The sequence below is a fragment of the Choloepus didactylus genome, chromosome 1 (assembly GCF_015220235.1).
Source record: "Choloepus didactylus isolate mChoDid1 chromosome 1, mChoDid1.pri, whole genome shotgun sequence".
Lineage (NCBI taxonomy): Eukaryota > Metazoa > Chordata > Mammalia > Pilosa > Megalonychidae > Choloepus > Choloepus didactylus.
The window spans coordinates 239,419,201-239,447,169 of NC_051307.1; the positions used below are offsets into that span (position 1 = coordinate 239,419,201).

Below are 27,969 nucleotides of genomic sequence, written 5' to 3' on the forward strand. Positions count from 1 at the left end.
TCTGCTCCCTCCCCCCCCCCCCATTCCTACTCACTTGCTCCTGGCTGCCCCTCTCACTCTCTCCACCTCTGCACCTACAGCCTTTCAACATTGGGCTTTGGTTTGTATCTTTGAGAAGCTCCTGCTCCCCACTCCTCCCATGAGACTCCCCTCACCCTCTCATTTAACTTGGAGACCCAGGTGTGACAGCCCCACTCCCCAGGCAGCCTGGCTATGTGGCTGCAGTGAGGGGCTTTGTGGGAGCAGGATAGAGGGGAGCACAGTGCTGGGGCCAGAGAATGGGGGAGGGAGGATATTTGTCCAGAGAAGTGAGTTAAGAAGGTGGGGTCAGGACTTGGTAAGTTCCAAGTTTCAGGAATCCTACCAGGCCCGTGTCTGATTCCATTTATGGTCCAGATGAGACAAGAGAGGCAGAGCATTTCTGGGGTCTTTCCTGGAAATCCTAAACCTCTGATCCAAGTCCTTTGGAGATGAACACAGAGTTGGCAAATACATGGCACTCAAACTGGTTTGTTCCCCTTCCTTTGGCTGAGGCAGACATAACTAAATGATAACCGCACGCTTCCCCAATGAGCCTGCAGGGGGCCTCACTCCTCAACCAGAACCCACAGATAGGAGCAGGCCCACTAGTTGAAGCCAATTTGCCACCCTGAAGTAGATGCTGAAAGCAGTTATCCAAGCCCCAGGGTGGGGCACTGCCATGGCTAGATGGCTCTGCTCCCAAATCCACAAGGTGTTGAGGGGTGTTTAAAAAACACCTGGGGTCCCTCTCACTTGCTCCCTGCGAAGGGGGTTGGGAGATACCCCCATGGTGAGAGGGGAGGGGGAGAGAAGACTTCTCATCTGCCCCCCTCCACACACACACACACGCACACACACTTGCACACACACACACACTCATGCCTCGACTCCAAGCACTGCCCATCAGGCTGTGGACCCTGGGCATATCACAAGGCGAGAAGGTGGGCAAGGAGGAGGAAGAGGCAGGGGCTGGGTAACAAGGCCTGGGGGTGGGGTCAGGGGGTACCCTGTTCAGAGGTGACCTGCATGTTCAAGTTATGCAGAAAAGTATCAAAGAGGCAAGAGTCTTTGCCCTTGGCAGATGCCCAGGGTGGGAGGCATAAGAAGAGACGGGAAGGGTGACACATCCCCTAACTTCTCAACCCCCTCCCCAACCTCCAACCCTGACAACAGGGCCAAGAAGTCTGCTGTATAAAACAGGCCAGGTTCAAGGGTCCAGTCATTGGCGAGTCATCCCAGCAGACAGGAGGCCAGGCCAGCCCCAGGCTGAGCAGCGACAGAGCTCCAGCTTCCGAGGTCAGGCACCACCAAGACAGGAGTCGGAGCATCTCCCCTCACAGCCTCCGGGGCCTTTCTGTCTTTTCTCAGACTGGGCTGAACGGGGCCCCAGTCATCAGGTGACAGGGAGGCCCCATGCTTTCTCCCTCGTTGCAGCTAAGATTCCTTGGGGAGAACTGGGAGCAGGCTAGAGCAGGGGCAGAGGCCCTGGGGAGGCTGGTGGCACCTGGAGCTCTATGACAGATGAGGTGGACCCATCATCAGGGAAGAAAAAAAAGTAGGAAAGAGTCTCCTCAGGGCAGTGTCTTGATTAAATTCCTGTGGGAGGCAGGGGCCAGAGGAGGCAAGGATACAGCCCGGCAACAGCCCTGCTGCCCCGTCCCCACTGAGGGAGCCTGGGGAGCTGGTCACAGTGCCTCCTTCCCCTGGGATTCTGCAGGGGCCTCCAGGCCAGTTGAGAGCACAGAGGAGAAGCCCAGGGGATGGTAGGATTGGGGCTCCCTTAGGTCAGGTGGAGGGAGGAGCCAGAATGAGACCCTCCAAGGGCCTGAAAGGACTCTCCCCTACCCCAGGCTACATCCCAGCCCTATCCTCTCTTCAGAGCCTGGAAACTGCAGGTGAGTAGTAAGCAGGTAAGAAGTAAGTCTGAGGCTGGAGCCTTCCATCGGAGCTTGAAAGAAGGGATGAAAGGCAGGAGACAGGACAAGCTGAGGTGCGCTCAATTCCTGGGCCGTGGTCCTGGCCTTCAGGGTCCCTGCGAGTGAGCCACGGGACAGGGGAGGACGCCCCATCCGGAGACATCGCCTCCTGGCCTCAGCACAGAGCTTATTGTAGAGCTCACAAAATCTAAGACCAAGAGAGAGAGAAGTGGAGAAAGTCAGAAACCTGCAGGGCATCAGGGCTTCCCTTATCCACTCCCTGGGGCAAAACTGAAATCCCAGCCAAGCCTCTGGCTATCTGGTGGCCTTGAGCCAGCCATTCACCCTCTTTGAGACCCCAATTTCCTAACCTGTAAAATGGGGCTAATAACCTTCACGGGGTATCTCTGAGGGGTCAAAATGAGAAGGATAATGTTAGTAAAGGGCTTTGCACACTGTCTGGCACATAGCAAATGCTGGAAATGGTAGCAGTTTGTTTTATTTTTTACTCTTGTTCCAGAGGTCTTTGACCCAGAACTGAACTGTGAGACTTATCTTGAACCCTTGAGTCCTCGCCTCCAGACACTTTTAACACTGGAGGCTGAGGAGCTTTACGGAGGGAGGAGAAGGCAGTGCATCGACCCACCTTGGGTGCCTTGGGTCCTAGTCATGCCAAGCCCTTTTCAGAAAGGCCAGAAGGCTGTCTTGGGCCTGCACTTCCGGAAGCTGCCACCAGAGGGCGGGCTCTGGCCTCATTCCAAGACCTCAGACACCACCTGGTCTGAGGGTCTTTATTGGAAGGAGCCCCAGAGAAGGGTGGGTCAGCTGGCCATCAGCCCAGGAGGGCACAAAGAGGGGCAGGAAGTCTCTAGCCCCGGCAGGCTGAGCCAGGCAGCGTGACATCGTGGGGAAGAGCCTGGGCTTTGGACCTGGACCAGGGCTGAAATCCTGGCTCCCCCACTTAGGTGACCTTGGACAGGTCACTCAACTCTCTAAACCTCAGCTTTCTCATGCATAAAATGGTGGCCCTGATGCCGACCTGACTGGGTAGCTGGGAGGATTCAAAGCTTTTACTGAGTATTCACTGCCTGCCAGACAATGTGCTTGCCACTTTACAGGCCTACTCTCGTTTCTTCCTCACATAACAGCCCTGTGAGGTGGTACTTTTCTTATCATTTCCTGAATGAGGAAACTGAAGCTCAAAAAGGTTAAGGAACTTCATAGCTGAGCCGTCTCCCAAATACAGTCTGCCTCCACAATCCAAGATTTTCAACCACACTGCTAAACTATCTCCTGTCAACATGAGATAACACCTTGTGTACATTATCCCCTTTCATCCTCCCTACCATTATCCCCATTTTACAGGAAAAGAGAGACTCCAGGAGATGAATATAGCTAATGGAAAGAGCTAAATATAAACCTAGCACATGGTAAAAGCTCAACGAAGGGTGAGACTGAAAATTACTACTCCTGTTTCTCAGGGTAAAGCATACACACCTACAGAGCTGCTCTGTCCACCTCTGCAGTGTCTCTCTTTGATCCAGAGGCAGCGTGGCAGAAGACTCTACTTGTGAAACCAGCTTCAGGGAGTGCAAATCAGCACCACTCCTTTGGAAAGCAGTCTGGCACCATCGTACAATTTTATGTGTGCACCTCCACTTATTGAAAGATACCAAGAAAACACTTGCCCGTGTGCATAAAAAGACATGTACCAAGATTGTAGCATGCACTGACCATTGTAGCATTGTCAATTATAGTGAAAAACTGGAAAAAATCTCCCAAAAGGAGAATGGTTAAATAAACTACAGTTCATTCATCTTATGTAACACTAAGCATTGGATAAAAAGGGATCTCTCTGAAATGACAAGGTTCTTTAAGACATGCTCTAGAGTGGAGCATTAAAAGCAATCTTAAGAGGGATTCATTTAGGATGATGACATTTATGTTAGCACATAACACTATATATTTTATAAAGGGACCTATAATGTATGTAGATGCATAGAAAAGGGTCTGATAACCGAGGTCACCCATAAGGAAGGTGAAGAGGGGGACTCTGGCCTTATGTGTAATTTTTTTCCTCATTGTATTTAAATATGTTATTTGATATGTACAAAAGTTTATACCTAATAAACTAATTATAAAACATATTGTAATAAATACCTGTGAATAAACCATATGAGAACTATAATTTTACCAATAATTTGCATATACCTATGTGTCCCCCATTGATGGCCCTGGTTTTCTCCCCTTCCATCCCAACTAGAGATGATCACCATTCTACCTCTTGTAGTTGTTACCATTTCTTTGCTTTAAAAATATATATATACACATACAGTCATGGATTGCTTAGTTTTGCTTGGTTTTGAACTCAATAAAAAATATCACTCTGTCATCTTCTGGAACTTGTATTTTTTCTCAGTATCACGTTTCCAAGCCACATCCATTCTGTTACACATAACAGAAGTTCATTCATTTTCATTGTTGGGTACTATTTACTGTGATGTGAATGTACCACCTTTTATTTATCCATTCTCTTGTTGATGGGCCATTTAGGTTGTTTTCAGATGTTTGCAATTTTGAAAACTGCTTCCATGAGCATTTTTGTACATTTCTCTTGAGTTTAGACCCAGATGTGGGTTTAGACCCAGAAGTGGGTTTGCTGGGTCATAGGGCGTGCACATGTTCAGCTCTGATGGATCATGTCAAACTGTTTTCAAAGTGCTTGTATTGTTTGGAATGCATCCCTTTTACTACTTTTATTTTAAGTTGTCCCGACCCTCGAGGAGCAGGCCGTGCCGATGCCAGCCGCCCAGCCCCGCAGCCCGGCACACTCGCCTTTGTTCTCCTGCTTGAGCTCCTCCTGCAGCAGGTCTGTTTGCCGGTTGCCCAGCACGAAGGCGAGGAAGGAGAGAATGAGGGCGTTGAGGATGCCGATGATGGCCAGGATGTACGCCCAGCGCACTGAACAGTCCCCCAAGGAGTACTTCCCCGTCTTGGTCCCGCACATGTCCCGGATGGTCTCGGCGTCCCAGCCGTCGGGGAAGATCATGCAGCCCAGGACCAGGCACAGAGCTGAGGGGAGCGAGCACCGGCGCCACCGCATAGTCAGGGAGGAAGAGAGAATGTGTTCATTACTCCCCAGAGCCAAGGACCACCCCCAGCATCCTGTTGCACCCATCAACCAAAGAGCCCATTAACCACTTTCTGTAGGTTTCCTAGACATAGAAGGGTCTGGGATGCGCCTCCCGCCTTGAGGAGCAGAAACTTTGCCCAAGTCTCAATGCCCTCCACACCCCCATCAAATCAGCTCCTCCTCCAGGAAGCCCTCCGAATTCCTCTCTCTCCTCCATTAAATCACTTCCTCTTCCAGGAAGGCTTCCTGGAAATATGAGAACATAGAAAATCACAGCCACCTCCTTCAGCCCTCTCTAGCATTCCTAGCCATGCTTAGCCTCTCCCATCTGCCTCATCTTTTTGTTGAGGATGTTCTTTTCATACATTCATTAACCGAGTACCATTTTCAGTCCCTTCAAGATGCTGGAAATTAGTTCTCATTCACGCAGTTGAGCACCGTTCTAGGGGAATGGACTGCAGAATGAGAAGGATAAGATTTGAACTTAGTTCTTCCACTTGCCTAGCTATATGCCTTTGGGGGAGCCACGGGGCCTTTCTGGGCCCTTTTGTCTATATAATGAAAATCATAGCTCTTACCTCACAGGTTGCCTTGAAGATTAAACGAGGTAATGCCTGTAAACCCACTTAGCACGGGGCCAGGCATTCCCTCACTCAGGTAGTACTGACCAAGGGCCAGTGTGGTGGGGGACATGGATCCCCGCGCTGCATTATCCCAAAGTGGCTAACAGTGCTGGGGTTCACATCCCTGCCGGCTAGTTACTAGCTATGCGACTTTGCACGAGTTCCTATCACCTTTGCGCTATTTCCTCATCTATAAAATAAGGATAACAATAACTGATGTTTACAAATGATGTAAAGATTTTGCAAGACAACAAATGTAAAGTGCTTGGCACAGTAAGTCCCCAATAAATGTTAGCGGTTAGTATCAAAAACGGTCATAATGATAAAAAGCATCACGCAGATAAGGAAATAATGGGGTAGTTGATGGTTCAGATGAGGAGACAAATAGAGAAAAAGGGAGAGGGATAGAGGGAGAGGGAGGGGGTGGGGAAAAGAAGGGCAGGCCTTCCAAATGGATGCTGCTGGTTCCTCCTAGACCCACCTCCCCCAATTCCAGCCCTGAGGTCTGGGTGGCCTCCTCCCGGTAGCGGGTGGATTCCTAGTCTGAGCCAATCAGCACATTGCATCCCCCTGATAACAGTGATTGGCTCCCACAGGGGCTCATGCCCCGGCACAGCCCAATCAGCACCAAGCGGGCGCCTAGATCTCCTGGATTTAGCCTCTCCTGCGGAGACGCGAGCGCCACTTCAGTATGGGCGGGAGACCCGGTAGGAGGCAGCCCTCGGAATTCCGGCTAGCTTGACGTTGCCCTCGTATTGTCTATCAGTTCCAACGCCCTTGTCTGGGTTACTGTGTCTGAGACCTAGAAGTTCCAAAGGGGAGCTGTGGGGCCTCAGACGCCGCAACAAGCCCACGACGGGGTGGGGGAGGCGCTTAACTGGGTTTTAGAAGACAAAGTGGGGTGTTGGTCAGTTCTGCCCACTGTCCATCAGTCCTGTCTGGTCCTCAGGGTGGGGACAGGGTCCCTCAGCCTTGACAGCTCCCTCCCACGTCTACAGTGCGAAGGAGTGCTCCCTAGGCACAGACTCCTCCGGCCTGCCAACGGGGTGGTGGCCCCTCCCTCCCTGAGTGAAGCTGCCCCGATTCCAGTTCCGCCTCAACTACTCTCTCCCACCCTCCTGCCCCACAGCACTGTGATCCAGAGCTAAAGCAACACACCCTTTCCTGAAGCCCAGCTACCCGCTCCAACAGAGGACACACATTACACACACACACACACACACACACACACACACACACACATTGTAAGCGGTGCTCCCTCCGCTCTCCAACGCTGGCATCCTCCAAGATAATCCTTCCCAGCTCTAGGGTTGCACACCCCCGTCTAAGGGCTCGGAACAGAGTTCCAGGTAAAGGGAATGGCAATTGCAAATGCCCTACAGCAGGAATGAGTTTGGTGAGTTTATGAATTGTAGAAGTTAAGTCTGAGATGCCTGTTAGACACCGAAACAAGGGAGAAATCAGACCTGGAGATATAACGCATGTGTGGGTATTTAAATCCCTAGGACTGGACATTATGGAAATCGGAGAGAACGCTCACGACTGAATCCTGGGGGGAAGAGCAGGAGCCGCCTCAGGAGAAGATTTGACCAGTCCCTCCCCCCACATATCCCTGACACTTTGCAAGACCCTCCAAGACTCTATCCGGGAGGGGAGGAGGGTGAAACTCCAAGGGCGGGGGCATGGGAGAGAAGGAGCAGCCTCTGCCACAGGCCCTCATTCCACCCTCGGTGTTCCCAGGGCCTTCCCCATCCTCGGGCTCTGATCCCCCTGCGGAAGAGAGGGGCGAAGAAGAGCACAGGGAAGGAGCAGATCCACACTGCCCCTCGGCTTCCCCTCCAGTTCTCCTCTCCCACGGTGCCAGCGGAGCAGGACCCACCTCAGTCAGTTTCCTCTACTGCCGGGAGCATCCCCGTCTCCATGGAAACCGGCAGTGAGGCTCCGGGTTCCTGCGGGCTGTCCTCCTCCCCTCTGCACCTCGGGCGCCCACCGCGACCTCAGTGAGGCTTTCCGCCCCTCTCTAGTTGCCTGTCTCGATTCCTTGCTCTTCTCCACCCAATTCATCTATCTTTGTTTCCATCTGTTTCTTCATATCTCCCACACCCTCAAGTCTCAGGCTCCATCCTCCTTTTCCCTTTCAGTTTAGATCTCTCAGCATTTAACATTCATTCAACACCCCCTTCTCTTCTCTTCCTTCTCCATTATCTGTCCTCTTACTGTTCCCTCTCTCTGCCTCACTCTTCTTACATTCCACTGTGCCGGGTGCAGGGTGCTGCTAGGAACACAGGCAGGCAGTGTCTGGCCTCAGGAGACACTGTGAAATTAATGTCAGTACACAAATAGAGCAGTGATACACATCAAGGAGTGCTTCAGAGGAAGCAGGCTAGGGGCTGAGACCCAGAATGACAGGGGTGGTCAGAGAAGGCTGGGGTTTGATGGGGTGGGGGCTCTTTCTCCATCTCTCATTCACCACTCTCTGTCTCCTTGCTCTGCAGTGTCCTAGATGGTGCATATGATGCCCCATGGGCTGCTCGGAGAATAGGGAATGCCCAGAAGGCAAACAGATGGAGGCAAGACATATGTGGGTTTCTGGACACCTGGAGAAAGTGAGAAAGAAACACCAGCAAAGTGACCAAGTGGCTCAGCCATCAGGCAATGGACTGACTACAGGCAAGGCAGGCTTCAGCATCCCTGTTTGCTGGATGAAGAAATGAGACAGGTCTTTGGATTCCAAGTTCAAGTCTCTTTTGGAAAGAATGAGCTGGCTGAAGAACCAGCAATGGAGGAGGCAATGACCTCGGTGCAGGAACAGAGACTTCAGAGTAGGGCAGGGTTTCTCACTTCACATTTTTGACATTTGGATTGGATGATTCTTTGTTGTGGTGGGGGCTGTCCTGCACATCATAGGATGTTTAGCAGTGTCCTCAGCCTCTACCTACTGGACACCAGTGACAATGACCTCCCCATAATGATAATAAAAAGTGTTTCCAGTATTGAAGGCAAACATGATTGAAAGGGTTTTTTTAAAGTCATGGATCCCACAGATCAGCACTACAAATATAAATAAGTTCTTGCATTATCTACTTCAAATGTATGACACTATTAAAAAGAGTTAACAACAGAGTTGTATAAATATTGGAGGGTGATAAGAGTTATGGAGTGTTTGGTGTTATGATAATAGTCTAAAATTGAGAGTGATGAAGGTTGTACAACTAAGTGAGGATAATGTGAGACAGTGAGTGTTTATTTTGGACAGAATATTTGCTATGTGAAATTAGGGACCCCACCCCACTTAATAAGTCAAGCCCTCAACCTTGAGCCTTGCTGTTATGAAACTTACTTCTGTAAAGGTGAGGCTAAGCCTACCTATAATTATGCCTGAGAGTCACCCCCAGAGAACCTCTTTTGTTGCTCAGATGTGGTCTCTCTCTCTCTAAGCCAAACTCGGCAAATAAATTCATCACCCTACCCACTACGTAGAACATGACTCCCAGGGGTATGAGTCTCTCTGTAGACATGGGATATGACTTCCAGGAATGAGCCTGGCCCTGGCATCATGGGATTGAGAATGCCTTCTTGACCAAAAAGGGGAAAGGAAATACCAAAAAAAAAAAGGTTTCAGTGGCTAAGAGATTTCAAATAGAGTTGAGATCGAGAGGCTATCCTGGAGGTTACCTTATGCATGCTTCAGCTAGATATTGCAAATGCCACAGTATGCCAAGCCCCAACCAACAGTATTCTTAAAACCCTAACGAATAACCAGGTCTCCATCTGAGATTCTAAAAAAGTCTCACTCACTAAGTTTATTTTTCAGAAACTTAAAACCTCCAGTTTGTCCCTATGCCAGATAAGTCCCAAAACCCAGAGGCACCAGTCTCTTCATGAATATCAACCAGCTGCATCCCCCTTCCCCATAATGTCAACACCCCTATTCAATATGAACAGGTTAGGTGGTCACTGCCCAGATATCCCTGAAGATTGAGAAAATGAGCAAATGAAAGGGAGGTGTAGCAACAGACAAGATAGGATTTAACAAAGGATTATGACTACTGAATCTTTATATAATTTTTTTTTTTTAGTCTCTAGGGTAACAGAGCAGCTTGAAGGAAAAAACTGACATGGTGGAACTGTAACCCATACCATACTTTGAAATTTGCTCTATAACTAGTTGTTAAACTGTACTTTGAAAGTTATCACTCTTCTGTATATTTATTACAGTTCACAATAAAAAATGCTTAAATAAAATTAAAAAGTGTTTCCATAAATTGCTAAATGTCCCCTGGTTGGCTAAGTTGTGCCTGGTTGAAAACCTCTGGGGTAGGGGCAGGGACTTTAGGATAAGGCATGTTTCCATTTACCCCCCAGTCCACTGTCTTTCCCTCTTCCAGGCAGCCAGGAGGTATTGTGATAAAATTAAGAACAATAATATTAATGCTATTAATAATGTAATAATAATGTAAAAACATAGTGTTTCACCTTAACTAGGTGCTAGGGTGCCAGACTCCTGACACTTCTTTATCTCATTTAATCCTATAACAAATTTATCAGGTGGTATAAATTATCCTCATTTTGTGAACAAGAAAACTGAGGCTCAGAGGAATCAAGTATCTATCTTATCCAATGTCATACAGCTGACAAGTGGTGGGATCTGATTCAAACCAAGACATGTCTTTGCTTAATATTTTTCTTTGAATAAACTCACTTTTTAACTGAGATATTTAATTTAAAAGTGAAATTTATATTAGTATCAAAGAAAAGGAAATAAAGATCATTTGCCATAAATAGGAGGAAACTAAAAAAATAAGCACAGTGAAGTCGAAACAATGTTATTAAATTCTAGTTAGATACTTTTGCCTGCCAAACGCTCTGTGCCTGAGGGTTGCTCTCTCTTTATTCAAAAGACCTATTAGTAAGTGTGACAGGAGTTAAAGACAATTAGCACTAAACTGAGACTTTCTCCTTGGAGTTCTAAAAGAAGTTGTAAAGGGTATAACAGGCTCACCACTGGCTGCGTAATGATACCCTGCACGTGTCCCACATTTGGGAGACGATGCTCAACTGGTACGGCCTCAGCAGGAGGCTCAGCTCTGTTCCTTACTGTGCAATTTTAGGGGAAGTCAGTTTACCTCTCTGGGCTTTGGTTTCTTCATCTGTTAAAAGGGGGTCACCTCCCACCCTCACCCCGAGGAGCTAGGGAAGGTGCAGAAGTGTTGGACTTCCTCACCTAGACTGGTGTTGATGTCACAAACACTGGGACTGGTGGTTTGATGTGCCGAGCCCTCTATCATGGGACTTGCCCCTGTGGGTCTTGTTACTGCAAAGGAGAGGCTAAACTTGGATATAATTGTGCCTAAGAGTCTCCCCCTGAGTACCTCTTTGTTGCTCACATGTGGCCTCTCTCTCTCTAACTGAGCCACCTCAGCAGGTAAACTCACTGCCCTCCCCCCTACGTGGGACCCAACTCCCAGGGGTGTAAATCTCCCTGGCAATGCAGGATATGATTCCCGGGGATGAATCTGGACCTGGCATCATGGGATTGAGAATATCTTCTTGACCAAAAGGGGGATGCAAAATGAGACGAAATAGTTTCAGTGGCTGAGAGATTTCAAATGGAGTCAAGAGGTCACTCTGGTGGACATTCTTATGCACTATATAGATAACACCTCTTAGGTTTTAATGTATTAGAATAGCTAGAAGTAAATACCTGAAACTACCAAACCCCAACCTAGTAGTCTGGACTCCTGAAGACGATTGAATAATAATGTAGATTACAAGGTGTGATTGTGAAGGCCTTGTGGATCACACTCCCTTTGTCTAGTGTGTGGATGGATGGGTAGAAAAGTGGGGACAAAAACTAAATGACAAATAGGGTGGGATGGGCGGGGGATGGTTTGGGTGTTCTTTTTTTACTTTTATTTTTTATTCTTATTCTGATTCTTTCTGATGTAAGGAAAATGTTCAGAAATCGATTGTGGTGATGAATGCATAACTATATGATCGTACTGTGAACAATTGATTGTATACCATGGATGATTGTATGGTATGTGAATATATTTCAATAAAACTGAATTTTTAAAAAAGGGGGGGGTGTTCATCTGAGGCTAAAGAATGGAAAGCAGTTGCTTAATATGTGCAGAATGAACTTAAACGTTTGGAAATGGACAGAGGTGACGGTAGCACATTATTGTGAGAATCATAAACAGTGCTGAATGGTGTGTGAATGTGATGGAAAGGGGAAGTTTCAAGTCATGTATGTCACCAGAAGGAAAGTTGGAGGTTAAACACAGGAATGTATAGCATCCATGATTAACTTACAAATGTAAAAAAAGTTCCTTCATGAACTAGAACAAATGTATGACACTATTACAAGGCGTTAATAACAGAGGGGTATATGGGGAAAAAATGTACCTATTGCAAACTATGGACTACAGTTAACAGTAATATTTTAATACTCTTTCATCAACAATAACAAATGTACATCACCAATAGTAGGCATCAATAATGGGGGGGGATAAGGAGATGGGAAGATTTGGATTTTATTTTTTATCTTTATTTCTTTTCTGGAATAATGAAAATGTTCTAAAATTGATCATAGGGTTGTATGCACAACTATGTCATGATACTGTGAGCCAAAGATTGTATGCTTCAGATGGTTTGTATGGTGTGAGAATATATCTTAATAAAACTTTATTTTAAAAGAACAAAACAAAAAAATGATGTAGAAGCCCTTCAGGAAAAAGAGTAGGGGATGTCATGACACCTGCCCTGTCCACAGAGTTTTTATGAGAAACAAATGACATGACAGATAGGAAGATGCATGGAAAATTATTAGGGATGGAGCAGGGGTGGGTTAGGACCACTTTTAGCAGAGTGGAATAAATCTTGGACAAAGAAGCCTTGTTCCAAAGACTTAGGAAATGTTAACAGTGGCTGCCTGGGGAAGGAGGTAAGATTAATTTTCACCTAAATCAGGACAGAGACAGATAGTTAACCATTCCAATATCTGTTCACCCCTTCCTCTTTAATACTAGAACCCCTAATTTTTAGTTGAGCTCTTTGCTGTTCAGAATAAAGACCACATTTTACCAGCCTCCCTTGCAGCTAGATGTGGCCAAATGACTAAGCAAAACTGGATGTAGGTGTGTTGTGTGGCTTCAAGGATATCGCTTTATATAAACAGATTTATATGGATGCTAGAATGTGTTCTGTGCCCTCTTTTTCTTCCTTCCTCCCTCCATCCTGTTGCCTGGAACGTAGATGTGATGGCTAGGGCTCTAACATTTTACGTGTAGAGAATGGCCAAGAAAGTTAAGTGATCTGCACAAGGTCACACAGCTAGAAGTAATAGAGCAGGATTCACCCCCAGCCCACTGGGGCTTGATAAGCAGGGAGAAAGAGGACATGCAGGTGTGATTCTCCTTGTGCTCTAAAAAGGTTGGGGGTGGGAGGGCACATAGATAACAGGCATGTATGCAAAAGTGCAGAAAAATTTGGGGAAAAACAGAAACTTCATCGATAAGAACGGCTGCCTCTGGCCAGGGAGGCAGTGGGGGCTTCAGCTTCTCGCAGATCGAATGCATTCATATGTTACTTGTGAAATTTTAAAACATAATTTAAAACATAAATTTTTTTGAAGAATACACATAAATACATATGTAAGTCTGCATATCTAGAAACATTTCTGGAATGATACAGAAGCAGCTTAGTGATGGTTACATCTGAAAGGTGGATGGGAAGGGGGAGGGAGGGAGGGAAGGGAGGGCACTTACTCTTTATTCCATATCCTCCTATACAGTTGAAAGTGTTTACCATCCACACATATTCCTTTAATAATAAAAACTATATTATTAGGCCCAGTTCTCCTCTTCCTATTTCAGGGCATGGGATCTCCGTAAGCGTTTAAGAAATAATTAAGAAACTAAGGGGGAGTTTAAAGGAAGAATACTTTAGTTTGGGGCTTGCAACTGAGACTAAGAGGTGGTAAAAAATAAGTAAGAGAAAAAATACTTTATACTTACGTGTTTGTTTCCTTTAAAGCTTGTGCTATAAATGTGCCTTTATATAAAGCTTTCTAATGATACATTTTATGCTCAGCTATTTTAATAGTTGCATTAAAATACTGTTACGCCATCCCCAAGAGACATCTGCTGAGCTGGGCTCTCCCAGAAGGCCTGTTTTCCCTCAGCTGTCCGGCTCCCTGCCTGACATGCCACAGGCGCCACCCATTACCGGGGTCACACTCGATGCCCCAGGGCTTTCTGTCCCCCAGCAGACTCCAAAGAGGCCCCCACTCCCCTCTCTCCTGATGGGGCTTTTCTGATCTGCCATCGCCTGCTTTTTAGCCTGGGTCCCTGTCACCCAAGCCTTGCAGACGGAAGCTCAGCAAGACTCGGTCACCTGAGAGATGGGCCTCAGTGGGGCAGAAGGGCCAGCTACTAGCTGCTAAAGGAGGCCTGCCCATCAGCCCTTCTCACCACCTGCCAGTCTTCAGCAAGGGAAGAAAAAAGCCTACAAATTAAGAGGGGGCAACGATAGAGAGGAACTCAGCCCGGTGCATCACAACCCTCAAGAAGCTGCTGGGCCTAAGTATCTATCTGAGACCTACTCAGCCATCCCCAGAAACCAGCCATCCTCTTCTCAGTGTACATCCAGATGAGATGTGTAGATGTGTTCACCAAAAAATGTGTACTAGAAGGCTCACAGAAGCTTTATTCATAGCCCCTAACTGGAAACAACCCGAATGTCTATTAACAGCAGAATGGATAAATAAATTGTGGCATTTTAATTCAGTGGAATACTATAGAGCTAGGAGGATGAACAAACCATTGCTATGTGCAACGACTTGGATGAATCTAACAATCTTAATGTTGAGTGAAAGTATGATTTTGTTTATATAAAGTTCAAAAACGGGAAAAACTCATCTATAGGATTTAAAGTCAAGATAGTGATTACCTCTGCAGGTATGTAACTGGAAGGGCGTGTGAGGTTCTTTATCTGGGTGCTGTTTACGTAGGTAGGTTCACCTTGGGAAAATTCTCGGAGCTGTAGACTTGTGAGTTCTGCGCTTTTCTCTAAGTATGTCAGACTTCAATAAAAGTTGACCCTTTTAAAAAGGCTGCACACCATTGCATGTAATAAGTAAGCAGTGGAAATAACCTAAATGCCCACCAATAGGTAAATGATTAAAAATATATATGTATAGTAGGACAGTGCAATGGCATACTACACAGTCATAAAAGCAACTGAGAAAGCTCTGTACTTGCTGATGTGAAGAGCTCTCTGGAGACACTGCTATGTGAAAGGCAAGGTCCAAAGCAATATATATCATATGGGGGCTACCATTTCTCTAAAGAGGGGGGAAAGATGTGTGTGTGTGTATTTTCTTACATGCAGATAAAATACTTCTGGAAGGATTTATAAGACACTGATAACACCGGTTACTTCTAGGAAGAACTGGGTGACTGGCGGACAGGGTAAGAGGGAGATTTTCACTGATAGCCTGTTGCACCTTTTGGATTTTGAACCACATTAATATAGTAGAAGGTGGGCAGGTAGTCAAGTACTAATAAGTGACAATTCCCAGAGATTTTCATCCAGTAGGAAGGAAACAAATCGACAAAGAATGGCAATGCACTGGTCAAATATAACTCAGAAATAAGGGACTGATCTCAAAAACATAAAAATGAAAATTGCTATACCCCATTGTCTGAGTTTGCCCATTTCTAGAAATTTATCTTAAGAAAATGTCATAGATATGCTCTAAGATTTAGCTACGAGGATGTCCACTACATTGTTATTTATAAGAGAGAGGAGGCATAGACAAAAAAAAGGAAGCAAAGAAAGAAAAAACAAATATTCAACAATATGGGGATATAGCTCTATCATGCCATGGAATACTACTCTATCAAGATTATATTGAGTTAGATTTAATGACACAGCAGATACTCATGATAGGTGGAAAAAGAGGCTATGAAAAATAACATACAATGTAATTTCATTTTGGAAAAAAATTACATATATAGTTAAAGCAAATAGTTATATAGAATTTACCATGCCAGGCAGTATGCACATCAACTCATTTAAGACCCACACAACAACTCTATGGCATTGTTATTATCTCCTTTTTACAGTTGAGGATGCTGAGTAACAGAGAGGTTAAGCAAGTTATCCAAGGTCACATAGCTAGTAAGTTTCAGAATGAGCATTTGAACTCAGACACTCTGCCTCCAGAGCCTGCTTCTAACTAGTACTCTGTACTGTTATGAGAATAAACCAAGCAGTTAAGAATGACTGTTTATGAGAGAGTGAGATTATGGGTATAATTTTGGTCATCTGTATTTTCTAGTATTTTTTTAAGAACAATGATAATTAAAAAAAAAAAAAAAAAAACAGTCTTAGAAAAGGGAAGCTTTACAGAGAATCAGGAGAGTATAGAACACACAATGGGCTCCTCTGTATTCCCTGGGACTCCCTCCCTCACCTTGAGGAAGGTTTTCCTGGAAATGACTGGGCTGACTTTGGGGCCGAGGAGAGCCAGGGAAGGGCATTTGCACTGGGACAACAGCTTCCAAAGGGAAAGGCTTCCCAGGCCTGGTACCATGGAGGGCTGTAATGACCAGCTGACAGAGAGACCCCCAGGAGAAAGAGGGTCAGGGGGGCCGGTTAAAGCTGCTTGTGCACATGACCCTCCTGAACAAGTCCAGGCATTCGGCTCTGCTCCGCTTACACGAGAGGCTGGGCCTATGCTAACAGTTAACCGATGACCCACCAGATCTGAGAGATCCAGGGCCTATCATAATGTCCCCATCAGCACAGAGACTCCTGTGGCTGGGCTCCCCACCCACCATCCAAACACCCACATGCTGGGTCTAAAACCTAGAACACGTCCCTTTCCCTCACCTCCCATATCCAATCCATCTGCAAGGCTGATTGGCTCAGCCTCCAAAAACTAACCGGAATCTGACCTCTTCTGCCCATCCCCACTGCTGTCACCTTGCTCCAAGCCACCACGATCTCTCCCCTGGCTGTCTGCAGTAGCCTCCGAACTTGTTTCTGTGCATCCACCCACGCTACAACATAGTCTGTTCTCCATGCAGCATCCAGAGTGATCTTTCAAAAACAAAAATCCCATGACTCCCCGGCTTCCCACCCTCCAAAAACTTCCCATGGCACTTAGAATACGATCCTGACCCCTGGTCATGGCCCCACACTCTGGCTCTGCCTTCCTCTCACACCACTATGGCCCCTCACTCACTCAGTCCAGCCACAGCGGCCTCCTTTCTGTCCCTTAAAATATGTCGAGTTCATTCCTGCCTCTAGGCCTTTGCACCAACCCTTTCCTTTGCCTGGGACCCTGTTCCCTGAAGTCATTCAGTTCTCAGGTCATGGTTAGGGAAGGTTGTTAAACACAAATAATTGTATCTGATATCACCGATGTTACAGAGATAAGGGACTTCTATCCCTTTGCCTGGTAATTACTTGGAAGGAATTATTGACTCTTGGCCACCACCCCTAGGGTCAGGCTTCTCTTAGCCCACAGTCTGTTGGTGTAACTTTGAATCAGCCTCTCCTCTCCAGGCCCAGGACCCTGGCCTTAGCTCAGTTCTGCCACACCCATCTCTAGGTTTCATCAGCCTCCTACTCTCATTCCCTGCAGTTCTCCATGAGGACCCTCTAGATGACTCCATCAATTCCCAGCCTACACTTGCTCCTCCAGACAGGTGCCCTTTCTCAAAGCCATCATTCTCAGTTTCTCAATTGCTACTTTGCTTCCTTCTGCTCACTGTCTCCTCATTCCCAGTTTCCTTCAGTGGCTCCTCCTTTTCCACCTGCCCCTTTAAAGCTTGGGGTTTCCCAGGCTGCCTCCTCTTCTCCCTCCACCCATTCTTCCTGGGTGATTTAGTCCACACTCAGATTCCTTTGATGACGCACAGATCTCCATTTCCAGCAGATACCCGTCTCCTAAGCCCTGGACCTGCATATCCAATTGCTTGTTGAACCTTTCCTCTTCTGCATCCCAATAGGGAACTCACATTCAACATTTCCCAAACTGATCTTATCTTCCCTCACCCCAAACCTACCCTTCTTCCTGCATCCTTTGTGAACAGCATTCCAGAGACCCAGTCATCCATGGCGGAAACCGGGGATCACCTGCAACACCTGCCTCCTCCTCTCTGCCCCCATACAGGCAGCTGATCTCCTAAACAGGTTTCCGGTCCTTCTCCCGCTCGTCCTCCCCCAGCCTCATCAGCATTCCACCTGGACCACACAGCCTTCTCCCACCAGGCTTCCATCAGGACAGGTCCATTACCCACCCTAGTTATATTTCGAAACCCACATCTGGTCCTGGCCACTCCCATGCCTGAAAGCAGCTGCTCCTTGCCTAGGGACGAGACTCAGACTCCAAGGCCCAACTTTCAAGGCCCTCTGTAAGCCAGCCCTACCTACTTTTCCAAGCTCATCTCCCAACTCTCCCACTTTTCACCCTTTCCTCCCTTGTTGTAGCACAGACCATGGAATGTCGAAGCCAAGGTGATTTGACCCAGGTCATATAACTAATAATAATCATTATTAACTAATAATTATTAATAATTAATAACAATAAATAATAATTACTTCATGCCAGGGTCTGTATGCATATTCACAATTAATCCTTCAACATCCCCATGAGATGGTTACTATTATTGTCCCCATTTTTTAGTTGAGGGAACTGAGACCAGAAATTAAGCAACTCTACCAAGAACACACAGCTAGTATTGGCACAGTCAGGATTCAAAAGGAGGTCATCTGGTCACTGAACTCTGCTTCTTCCATAGGTGTGAGTGGTGAAGACAGAATTTGAATCAGACATCATCATTCATTCATTCAATAAATACTAAGCACCAACTATGTCCCAGACACAGACTCTCATTTATGCCATTAAGCTGCTCTGGGACAAAAGGTTGATAATGATAAATCATATGAAATGGGAATTCAAAGAAAAAGACAAAAATAAGAGATTTTCAGAATAAGAAGAGTCAAGCCCTCACCCTCCTGATACCTCCAACCCATCCTCTCCATCGACAATCAGATCTGATTGTGTTTTTCTTAAAACACTTCAAGATCTTTCTAGGTATTACCCTAAATCCAGGGGCCATAAGAGAGGGTACTGATTTTTTGCTTATATTAAGAAAAATCTAATTTCTGTCCAGGGGGGAAAAATCATAGACAAAGTCAAATGATAACAAACTGGGAAACAATATTTTTAACCTGTATCACAGACAAAGGGCTAAATTTTCTTAATATATAAAGAGTTCTTACAAATCAGTGAGGAAAAATACCATTAACTTGAGAGAAAAATGTGTACGAACTCAGTGTACAGAAAAAAATGTATAAGGTGGTCAATTTTATTCATAATAAGAGCACTTTTTACCCATCAGATTATTAAAGATAAAATATTTGGTAACATATTGAGTTGGCAAGGATGTAGGGCAATAAGTACTTTCATACATTGCTAGTGGGAGTGTAACTTGGTAAAACCTCTATGAAGGGTACAATGGTTACATCTATCAGAACTGTAAAAATATATATACCATTTAATCCAGCAATTTCACTTCTAGGGATTTATTCTATTCTCATACTTACATATGCATCAAATTGCTTATATACAATATAAGTTATTCATTGCAATATAGTTATATCAAAATATCCTAAACAACTTAAATGCTCATCAATAGATTGGTTAAATAAATTATGGCACAGCTATACAAAAGCATATGACGCCGATATCAAGAAAGAGGTGGCTCTTTCTGTTCTGACATGGAACAATCTCCAAGAGGTATTTTCGGATTAAATAAGCAAGACACCGACCGAGTGTTCAGTATGTTACCACTTGTGGTGGTTTTTAAAGTACATACCCAAATCCTTCTATACTCCTCCCTTCAAGAGGAGGAACTTAACTCTCCTACCCTCGAATAGGGACTGCATTAGTAACTTGCTTCTAACAAATAGGGTATGATCTAAGTGATGGTATATAGTGTCAGATTAGGCAGTAAAAGGCGGTGTGGCTTCTTCCTGGTTATTTTTCTCTTGGATCACTCTTTCTGGGGAAAGCCAGAAGCCATGTTGAAAGGATGCCCAAGCTGCCCTAGGGAGGCCTATGTGGTGAGGAAATGAGGTCTCCAGCCAACAGCTACATGCACTTCTCAGTAATTTTCAGTTCCCTTCCTCTTCACCTCCTTAATCCAATTGACTAATACCTCTCAAAACTTGTCCCACTGGATGAATCTGGACCGGGCATCATGGGACTGAGAACATCTTCTTGACCAAAAGGGAAATGCGAAATGAAACGAAATAAAGTTTCGGTGGCTGAGAGATTTCAAATGGAGTTGACAGGTCATTCTGGTGGACATTCTTATGCACTATATAGATAACACTTTTTAGGTTTTAATGTATTGGAATAGCTAGAAGTAAATACCTGAAACTATCAAACTCCAACCCAGTAGTCTGAACTCCTGAAGACGATTGTATAACAATGTAGCTTACAAGGGGTGACAGTGTGATTGTAAGAAACTTGTAGACCACACTCCCTTTATCTAGTGTATGGATGGATGAGTAGAAGAATGGGGACAAAAACTAAATGAAAAATAGGGTGGGATGGGAGGATGATTTGGGTGTTCTTTTTCACTTTTCTTTTTTATTCTTACTCTGATTCTTTCTGATGTAAGGAAAATGTTGAAGGATGGATTGGGGTGATGAATGCATAGCTATGTGATGGTGCTGTGAACAGTTGATTGTACACCATGGATGACTGTAAGATATGTGAATATACCTCAATAAAACTGAATTTAATTTAAACAACAACAACAACAAAAAACTTGTCCCACTGGCCACCTACATCAGAATGACTTAGGGTTGCTTGACAAATATACGGATTCTTGGATCCACCCTAGACATATAGAATCAGAGTGGGAAGGAGGTGGGTAGAGCTTTGGAATTTGCATTTTTAACAAGCTTCCCAAGGGTGCACACTGAAGTTTGAAAAGCATCACATCAGAAAATGCTACCTCTAAAATATGTGCCTCCTTTACTCCTAGTGTGTTTGTCCATTCATTCATTCATTTGTTCAACAATGGCTGAGCACTTACTTTATGTATGCACTGAAATATCAAACAGATACTAGCCCTCCAGGAGTTTCCACTATAGTTGAACCAAAAACATACAAGATGACAGTGCCAGGCAGTGGCAGAGGAGTTCTGGAGAGGTTACTGGAGTTCAGCCAAGAAACCACAGTCCTCAGAGTCAGGAGACCTGGGTTAAAATTCCAGGCCAGCCACTTAACCAACTAGATGGCCTTAGGAAGTCAAGGTGGCCTCTCTGAGCCTCAGTGCCCGCACCAGCATTTTTTAACAGATGAAGATTAAATGACATAATGAATATGAAAATGTTTAGCCTGAAGTTACCACCTTGTATGTGCTCGTTAAGAAAGAAGAGCAGAAATATCCCAAGAGGCTCTGAAAAGCTGATCCCTAATTCCTTAAAGAGCCACCTAGGTCTCCCAGACTCTCTACAACTCTTTTGGCTGACAACATCCAGCAGCTATCCCCACCATTATTCCTCCTTTAACCAAGAGCTTGGGCTTTGGAGTCAGAGAGATGGAGTTACAATCCCGGCTCCATCACTTACCACCTGTATGACCTTGGACATATGCCATGCTCTTTAAGACTCAGTTTGTTCATGTAAAAAATAATATTAGTACCTACTCCACAGGATTGTTGTGAGGATTAAATAATATTATGCAAGCAAAATGCTTAGCACATGGTCTAGTACACACAAAAGGCTCAGAATAAGGTAATTATTTTCTTGAATAATGATAATAATAATATGAAACTGTGAACAATTGTACACTTTGGATGATTGTATGGTATATGAATATACTTCAATAAAATCACATTAACAAAAAATAATAATGGTAGTACAGTAGTAGCAGCTTCCAACTGCCTGCTGATTAAAGTCCACGTTCCTGGCCCTGACATTCAGAGCCGTGCATGCCACGTGGCCTCATCATTCCTTCCCAGCCTCTCCTCCCACGGCTCCCCTCTATGGGTGACACACTCAAATCACATGTAGCTTTCTCACCTTTGCCTTTCTGCCCATGGTCTTGCCCTCCATTCAAAATGCTCTCCCACACCTCATCCCTGTCAACACCCTGCTCAGCTCAAGCCTCACTTCCCAACTAAGCCAGCAGCCCCCTCTATTTCTCCAGGTTTCCACAGCACGTACAGCCCAACACACATTGGCATTCAGACCACTCAGAGGAAAGCTTCTGTCTGCACTCGTCTTACCTCACTCCCCCTCCTTCCAGTATTTGCACTTGATTTCCCTTTGTGGGACTTGACCTTTCTCTGCTATCAGCCTATGTAGTCTAGGGATGGGAATGTGCCCCAGGCCGCAGACAAAATCACCATAATTAACTAAGAGGTGAATACTTGTTCAAACCTAGGCCAATGAGAATCAGACCTGGAACTTTTGCTGGAATCATTGGGAAACAGGTGTTCTTTTTCCACAGGTATTGCTAAGCTGAGGCAATGTAAATTCAGAGCTGCCAGAGACCTTATTTGTCATCTTAAAGATAGAAATGGACTTAAAATAAAGCCAACATAAAGAAATTTAAAAAAAAATGGAGATTGATTCTCAGTGGTATTATTTGAGCAGTTGGATCCATCCCTGCCTGAAGCCAGATCCTCTTTTTTTTAAACCAGATACTTTTGATTTTAGGTTATGTGCATCAATAAACCCTACCATCTTTATTTTACTTCTATCTGTTTAAGCCAGTTTGAGCTGGGTTTCTATCACTTGTCACTGAATGGCTGTTGGTCAATACAGCGACCCAACTAGATGGTAAGCTCCTGAAGGCAGAGATTACATTTTATAGACCTGAGCTCCTTGGGCTCAAGGACGGTGTCTTATGAATCTCCATGTTGCAGCACCTAGCATAAGGATGATCACCAAGCAGGTGAGAAATAAACAAGGCAATGAATACCTCTACATTTTCCCAATGGTCCAATGCTCTGTACTTAGAAGACCCTAGTATACTTGAGTAAAAGTTCCCTGGAACAAGAATCCTAAGACAGGCATTCTAATTCTTATCTGACACAAACCAAGCCCTTTGCTCCTCTGCAGTTCCTCTGAGGATGAAGGATTTCTCACTTTCTGAATGGAATTATCTTGGTGAAAGTTTTTATAGGAGCCTCATGGGGCTCAAAGAGATACTTTAAATCAACCAATCTAACTACTCCCCCTCATCCTCTATTGTACAGATAAGAAAACTGAGATTTAGGCTAAAAAGACTTGCTTAACACTGCATGGTGAGCCACAGGTAGAGTCGGCCAAGTTCCCCCTTCCTATGACTTGTAGTCCAGTGCTCTGGCCTCTGGCCTGGTGGAACTTTATTAAGAAAAGTGAATCAGTCACTTACCCAGAGAACTCAGAAATCTCTTAGCAAAGTGGTACAAATTGCTCAACTCTGACAACTGCCCCCTCAGCCCTCGGGGGTGGGGCAGTAACACCAGGGAAAAAGCACTGGGCCAGGAGTCAAGAAACCCAGGCCTTAGTCCTAGCTTACTGTCTTGCTGACTGCATGACTTTAGGCAAACATTTCACTTCTCTTGGCTCACTTTCTTCTTTCCAAAATGGTGTGTGTGTGTGTGTGTGTGTGTGTGTGTGTGTGTGTGTGAAATTGGAAGGAGATTCTCTAAGAATTCTGAAATCCTATGATTACATGGAGTTATTGGACAGTTCATCAAATCCCCAAGATTAAACCTACATGGATTACAGAGAATTTGAAGGCCAAGAGGTCAGCTACCCATCTGCAGACTCCAAATTAAAGTTGAAGAATTGGGGTTTCGAGTACAGCATATATTCTTTCCAGCTTGCCTTTGTAAGAATAGAATAGAAATACATAAAATCCACCTTTCTTGGTGTCACTGAGAAATTCTGGAGAGATATCCCCTATATCCTACAATTCTCCTTTCACACCCTCTTTGAAGATTCAGACCTACATCTAAGTTGAGGGTGGTGAGAGGGATTGAAACAAGCCCATTAGTGTGTCCACATCTGAATAAACCCTGCCCTACTTTTGTGAGCTTGGGAAATGACTCCAATGGAGCAGCAATTACTCCCTGCATTTGTAAAAGTTCTCTTGGAGAAGAAAATCAGCCTCATGACTTTGTCTTCACCCCTTGGCTTTTAACCCAATTAACAATACTAAATTTGACCACCTTATTCTCCATACTTGGCCCTGAGTGACTTCCAGCCAAAATCATATCCATTCCCTTTAAAAGATGAAGGTTTTCCCTTGATGAAAATGTTCAAGAGGATACACTGCACCCTCTAATGAAAAGCCCTTACAAGGCTTTGAATGGTGGAATCATCGAGTGACATAATACATAACAAGTTTCTTCTGAAGGGGCTGACATTTGTTGAATGTCTGTCCTGAGGTGCTTATTTAAAAAAGTGATCTCTACCACATGAGTATCACATTCTTCTTTCTCTTTCTCACTGCTGGAGGACCCCAAGCTTTTTCCTAATTTTCACTAGCCCTCCTCCTCCAACCCTGCTCTCTCCTGGCCTCACTTTCCCCAGCCCATCTCATCCCTGCCTGCAATTAGGCAATTACCCAAGTTATTGAGTCTTCAAAATTTGTCTTTGATCAAGAAAGATGGGGGTGGAGTTCACTCTAATGGATCCTGGAAAACTGTCTCAGCATTTCTTATTCCCAAAAGGACTTTCTCCTGTTGTTGGACAAGAATGCTATCCTAGCCAAACATTTTGAGGGTCTCAGGGACTCATTCCCATTGGGCATGGCAAAAGAGCCTTTCATGCATTGTGGGGGTAGGGGGTGAGAGTAGGGGGGAGTGGAGACCTGCCCTTCAGAGACTCATGTTGCCAAGTGCTGTCAACGAACTGAATCTCAGCCATTGGCTGCACACCATAGACATCCTCCTCCTCCTCCCTTAGCTATTCACAGCACTTTACAGTTCACAAGATACTCTTTCATCTGTCCTCTTAGAATGCTCTCCAGTGTTACACAGCTGAGGAAACAGGCTCAAAGTGAAACTCAGACAACCAAGTTGATAATGTTAGCAAGTGAAAGGTCAAAGTCAGATCTCTTGACTCCCCATCAAATTCTCTTTGCAATACAACAGAAATTGATCACCCTTGGAGTAACCCCTCACTCAGATAAATATCTCCCTTAGAGATGCTCCCCTAGACAGAGATCCTCAGAGACGCTAACATAATGCTAACCCACCTATAAATGCAGTCTGCCCATATCAGGGTACACATATCCTAGGCCCCAGTTATAAGGCTCTGCCCTATGCCCCAAGTTGTCTCATTGAATCCTCACTCCCGCTGGCTGCTAAGGGTCATTCAAGGAGATGAGTATCTTAAGACAGAGGAGAAGAACCTACCTCTGACTCCTCCAAGAAGGGGACCTGGCAGGAGGAAGGAGCCCCCGTCCCTGGCGCCTCGTTTGGGGGTCCGGCCCCGCCCCTTCCCCTACCTGCCAAGAGCTGCATCCAGGCGCAGATCTTGTAGACTGTGGCCGTGTTGCAGAAGAAGAAAAGCGCAAAGCAGGTGATGCAGCCGAGGATCAGCACCATGGAGAGCAACACGAAGAAGGCGGCCGCCTTGAAAGCGCCGGACGGAATGGTGCTGAAGTCGGTGAAGGAGCCGCGGCAGGTGAGCTCGCGGCCCGCCAGCCCGCTGCCCACGCAGTAGTGGAAGAGGCCGAAGTAGCCGGGCTTGGGGGTGCTCACGCTGTCGCCCACCCAGTAGGGTTGGATGAAGACCACCACGTTGATGATGGCGAAGCAGATGGTGAAGATGGCCCACAGCACGCCGATGGCCCGCGAGTTCCGCATGTAGTGCTCGTGGTAGAGCTTGGAGGCCTCCTGCGAGGGCAGCATGGTGCCCGGGGGCGGGGCCGGCGGCGGGGGCTGGCTGGGGCCGCCGGCCCGGGACCGACCGCCGGGTTGCGGGGCGGGAGCTGGGGACGCACGCGAGAGGTGCCCTGAGCCAAGGAACTCGCGAGGCGGGGCCTGGGGCGGAGCTGGGGGGTCTAGGGACTTGTATGGGGGGGGCGGCTAGAAGGGGTTCGTGAGAGTGTTGGGGCGGTGTCTGAGGGCACTGGCAAAGATTTGGGGGGCCTAGGAAGGGGCCATGTGAAAGTTGGGGAGCTGGTATGAGGCGGCAGGGATGAGGCTATGGTAGCTAGAATCGGTAGGAGGCTTGAAAGCAGTTATGGGAGAGTCGAGGAGAGGGCTTGGGAGCCGGTAGTGGGGGAACAGGAGGGGGTCATGGGGGAGATGGAACGGAGGCTGGGGACTGGTTTTGGATTCTTAGTAGAGGAGCTGTATATATGTCGCTCAGAAGGAAATTTGGGGGACTGGTATCAGTAGAGGGAAGGTGACTATAAAGGGGCTATGGGGAAGGGGGTGGACGGTTCCATGAGGGGGTAAGAAGAGAACATAAGAACTAATACTGGGGGACCAGGAAGGTGATATGGGGACTGGGACACGGACAGGGCTGGTATGCGGGTCTAAGAGGGCGAAGCGGTGGAATAGGTATAGGAAAGTCGGGGGCTGGGACTGCAGGGTCTGGAGGGAGATCCTTAGAAGGTAAGGCTGGATATAGACTGAGGGAGCCTAGGCTTGGCGGGTCGGGGCTGAAAGAGGGACTTTCCAGGCCAAGGGGATGAGATACTGGGGCCGGCGGGCAGACTGGGCTGCAAGGGGCTGAAGATGGGCAGGAGCTGTCCCCCGGGGCGCCGGGGAGAGGACGGGCCCGAGTAGGGCCGAGGGTGGGGGGACTGCTGCCCCGCGCCCAGGCCGGACCCGCGCGGAGCCTGCAACAACCCGGAGGAGGTGCGGGGAGACCAACCTGGGCCGGGTCGGGGACAACGGGTCCTGCACTGGCACGGCCTAGGCGCCGCGGCTCGGCGCTCCCAGAAGCAGCTGCCTGGGCCCAGGCGGCGGCCTCGGCGCGGCCTCCATCTTGCTCGGGCTCTCCCCAGGGCGCGCTCCCGCGCCGAAGCGCGCGCTCTCGTGCACTGGCGCGGCCCGGCGGAGGCGCGCTCTCGCCGCGAGCTGGCGAGGCGGGGAGGAACGGGGGAGGGGCGCTCCTGGTTCGAGCAGTCAGGGGGAGGGCTGGGCACGGTCCCCGGGGTTCCCCAGCCAGAGGAGCAAGCCCCCTCCACAGCAGACCCTCTGATTTGGGGGACTTCTCCTTCCAGCCTAAACTGTGGGGCTGTGGGACCCGCAAAGCCCGTGGGAATGGGGAAAGGGGCTGTTATCTGACAGGGTTTGAACTGGATCACTTGCCCCCAGATTACCTCTTCTACAACCTATCACAATGCCAGAAGCTCCACCATTACACTTCCAGTCCTTTGGGTCTTGGAGGCGTTGCAGGTTTCCAGAGTCTCCTAGGAAACTGCCAACACCCCTGGGAGAGGGAACCCCCTAAAGTGCTATCAGCCCACGTCTAGTTTGGGGATTCGTTGGCTGCCGGCGCAAGGAGCTGCACCTAGGGAACAAGACCCAGTGAGCCTCAGGGGAACAGGAGAGAAGACTGGGAACGCACTGGTTTCCTTCTCCACGCGCTCCCCAGGGCCCAGCCCACTGCCTGGCAGGAAGCGAGCATACCGTGAAGATGTGTTAAACAAAGCTTCAAAGCAAGGCACATGGTTAGGCCCAAGAACACACCCGGGGACTCCATGGGAGCCAGTTTGGGTCATTTCTTTTCCTGCAGTAAAATAGCTTTTGGCTTACCATGTGTCAAGATGATCTTGGCTAGCACCCAAACGGACCCTGACTACCATTTATCTCTGTGCCTTGCACTTGCCCTCTCTGAAACTCTGTTTTCCACTCTATATATGGATAGATTAAGCCCCACATCACAGGTATACGTGTGTATGTAAGTTGTGTGTGTGTGTGCAAAATAATCATCCCAAATACTGACCCCACTCAGGGGTGGGTGTGTTGAAATTTACATTTATCTGCAGTAAAAAAAAACAAAACACATAAGGTTGCCAACAGTCTTATGGGGGGGGAGTATTGGAAGGGAGAACTGTTCTTTTTTTCTGAGATTATGTACTTCCTGCTTTTTTAGTGTAAAAATCCCTTTCTCTTAAGAATGGTGGTGACAGCTAGTGGAATTTTTTTTCATGTCCTCATTGTGCAAAAGAAAAAAAAATAGTCAGGCTTATATAAAAAATTTTAAAAATTATGGGTCTATACAA

At 46.6% G+C, this 27,969-nt stretch overlaps 1 protein-coding gene across 2 annotated transcripts; it reads right to left on the bottom strand.

Moving 5' to 3' along the window:
* Positions 1 to 26,735, bottom strand: LHFPL4 (LHFPL tetraspan subfamily member 4). Of its 2 annotated transcripts, XM_037801105.1 has the most exons (4): positions 26,613 to 26,659; positions 25,234 to 25,719; positions 4,773 to 5,009; positions 1 to 2,145 (listed from the first exon to the last, which is right to left on the bottom strand). In XM_037801105.1, the coding sequence occupies exons 2-4, from the start codon at positions 25,637 to 25,639 to the stop codon at positions 2,045 to 2,047; spliced, it is 744 nt and encodes a 247-aa protein (XP_037657033.1). In that variant the 5' UTR covers positions 25,640 to 25,719; positions 26,613 to 26,659; the 3' UTR covers positions 1 to 2,044. The 2 variants fall into 2 exon arrangements, 1 of the variants encoding a protein (XP_037657033.1); XR_005211351.1 differs by having other exon boundaries at positions 2,043 to 2,145; positions 3,435 to 5,009; positions 25,234 to 26,735.
* Positions 26,736 to 27,969: the final 1,234 nt, after the last annotated feature.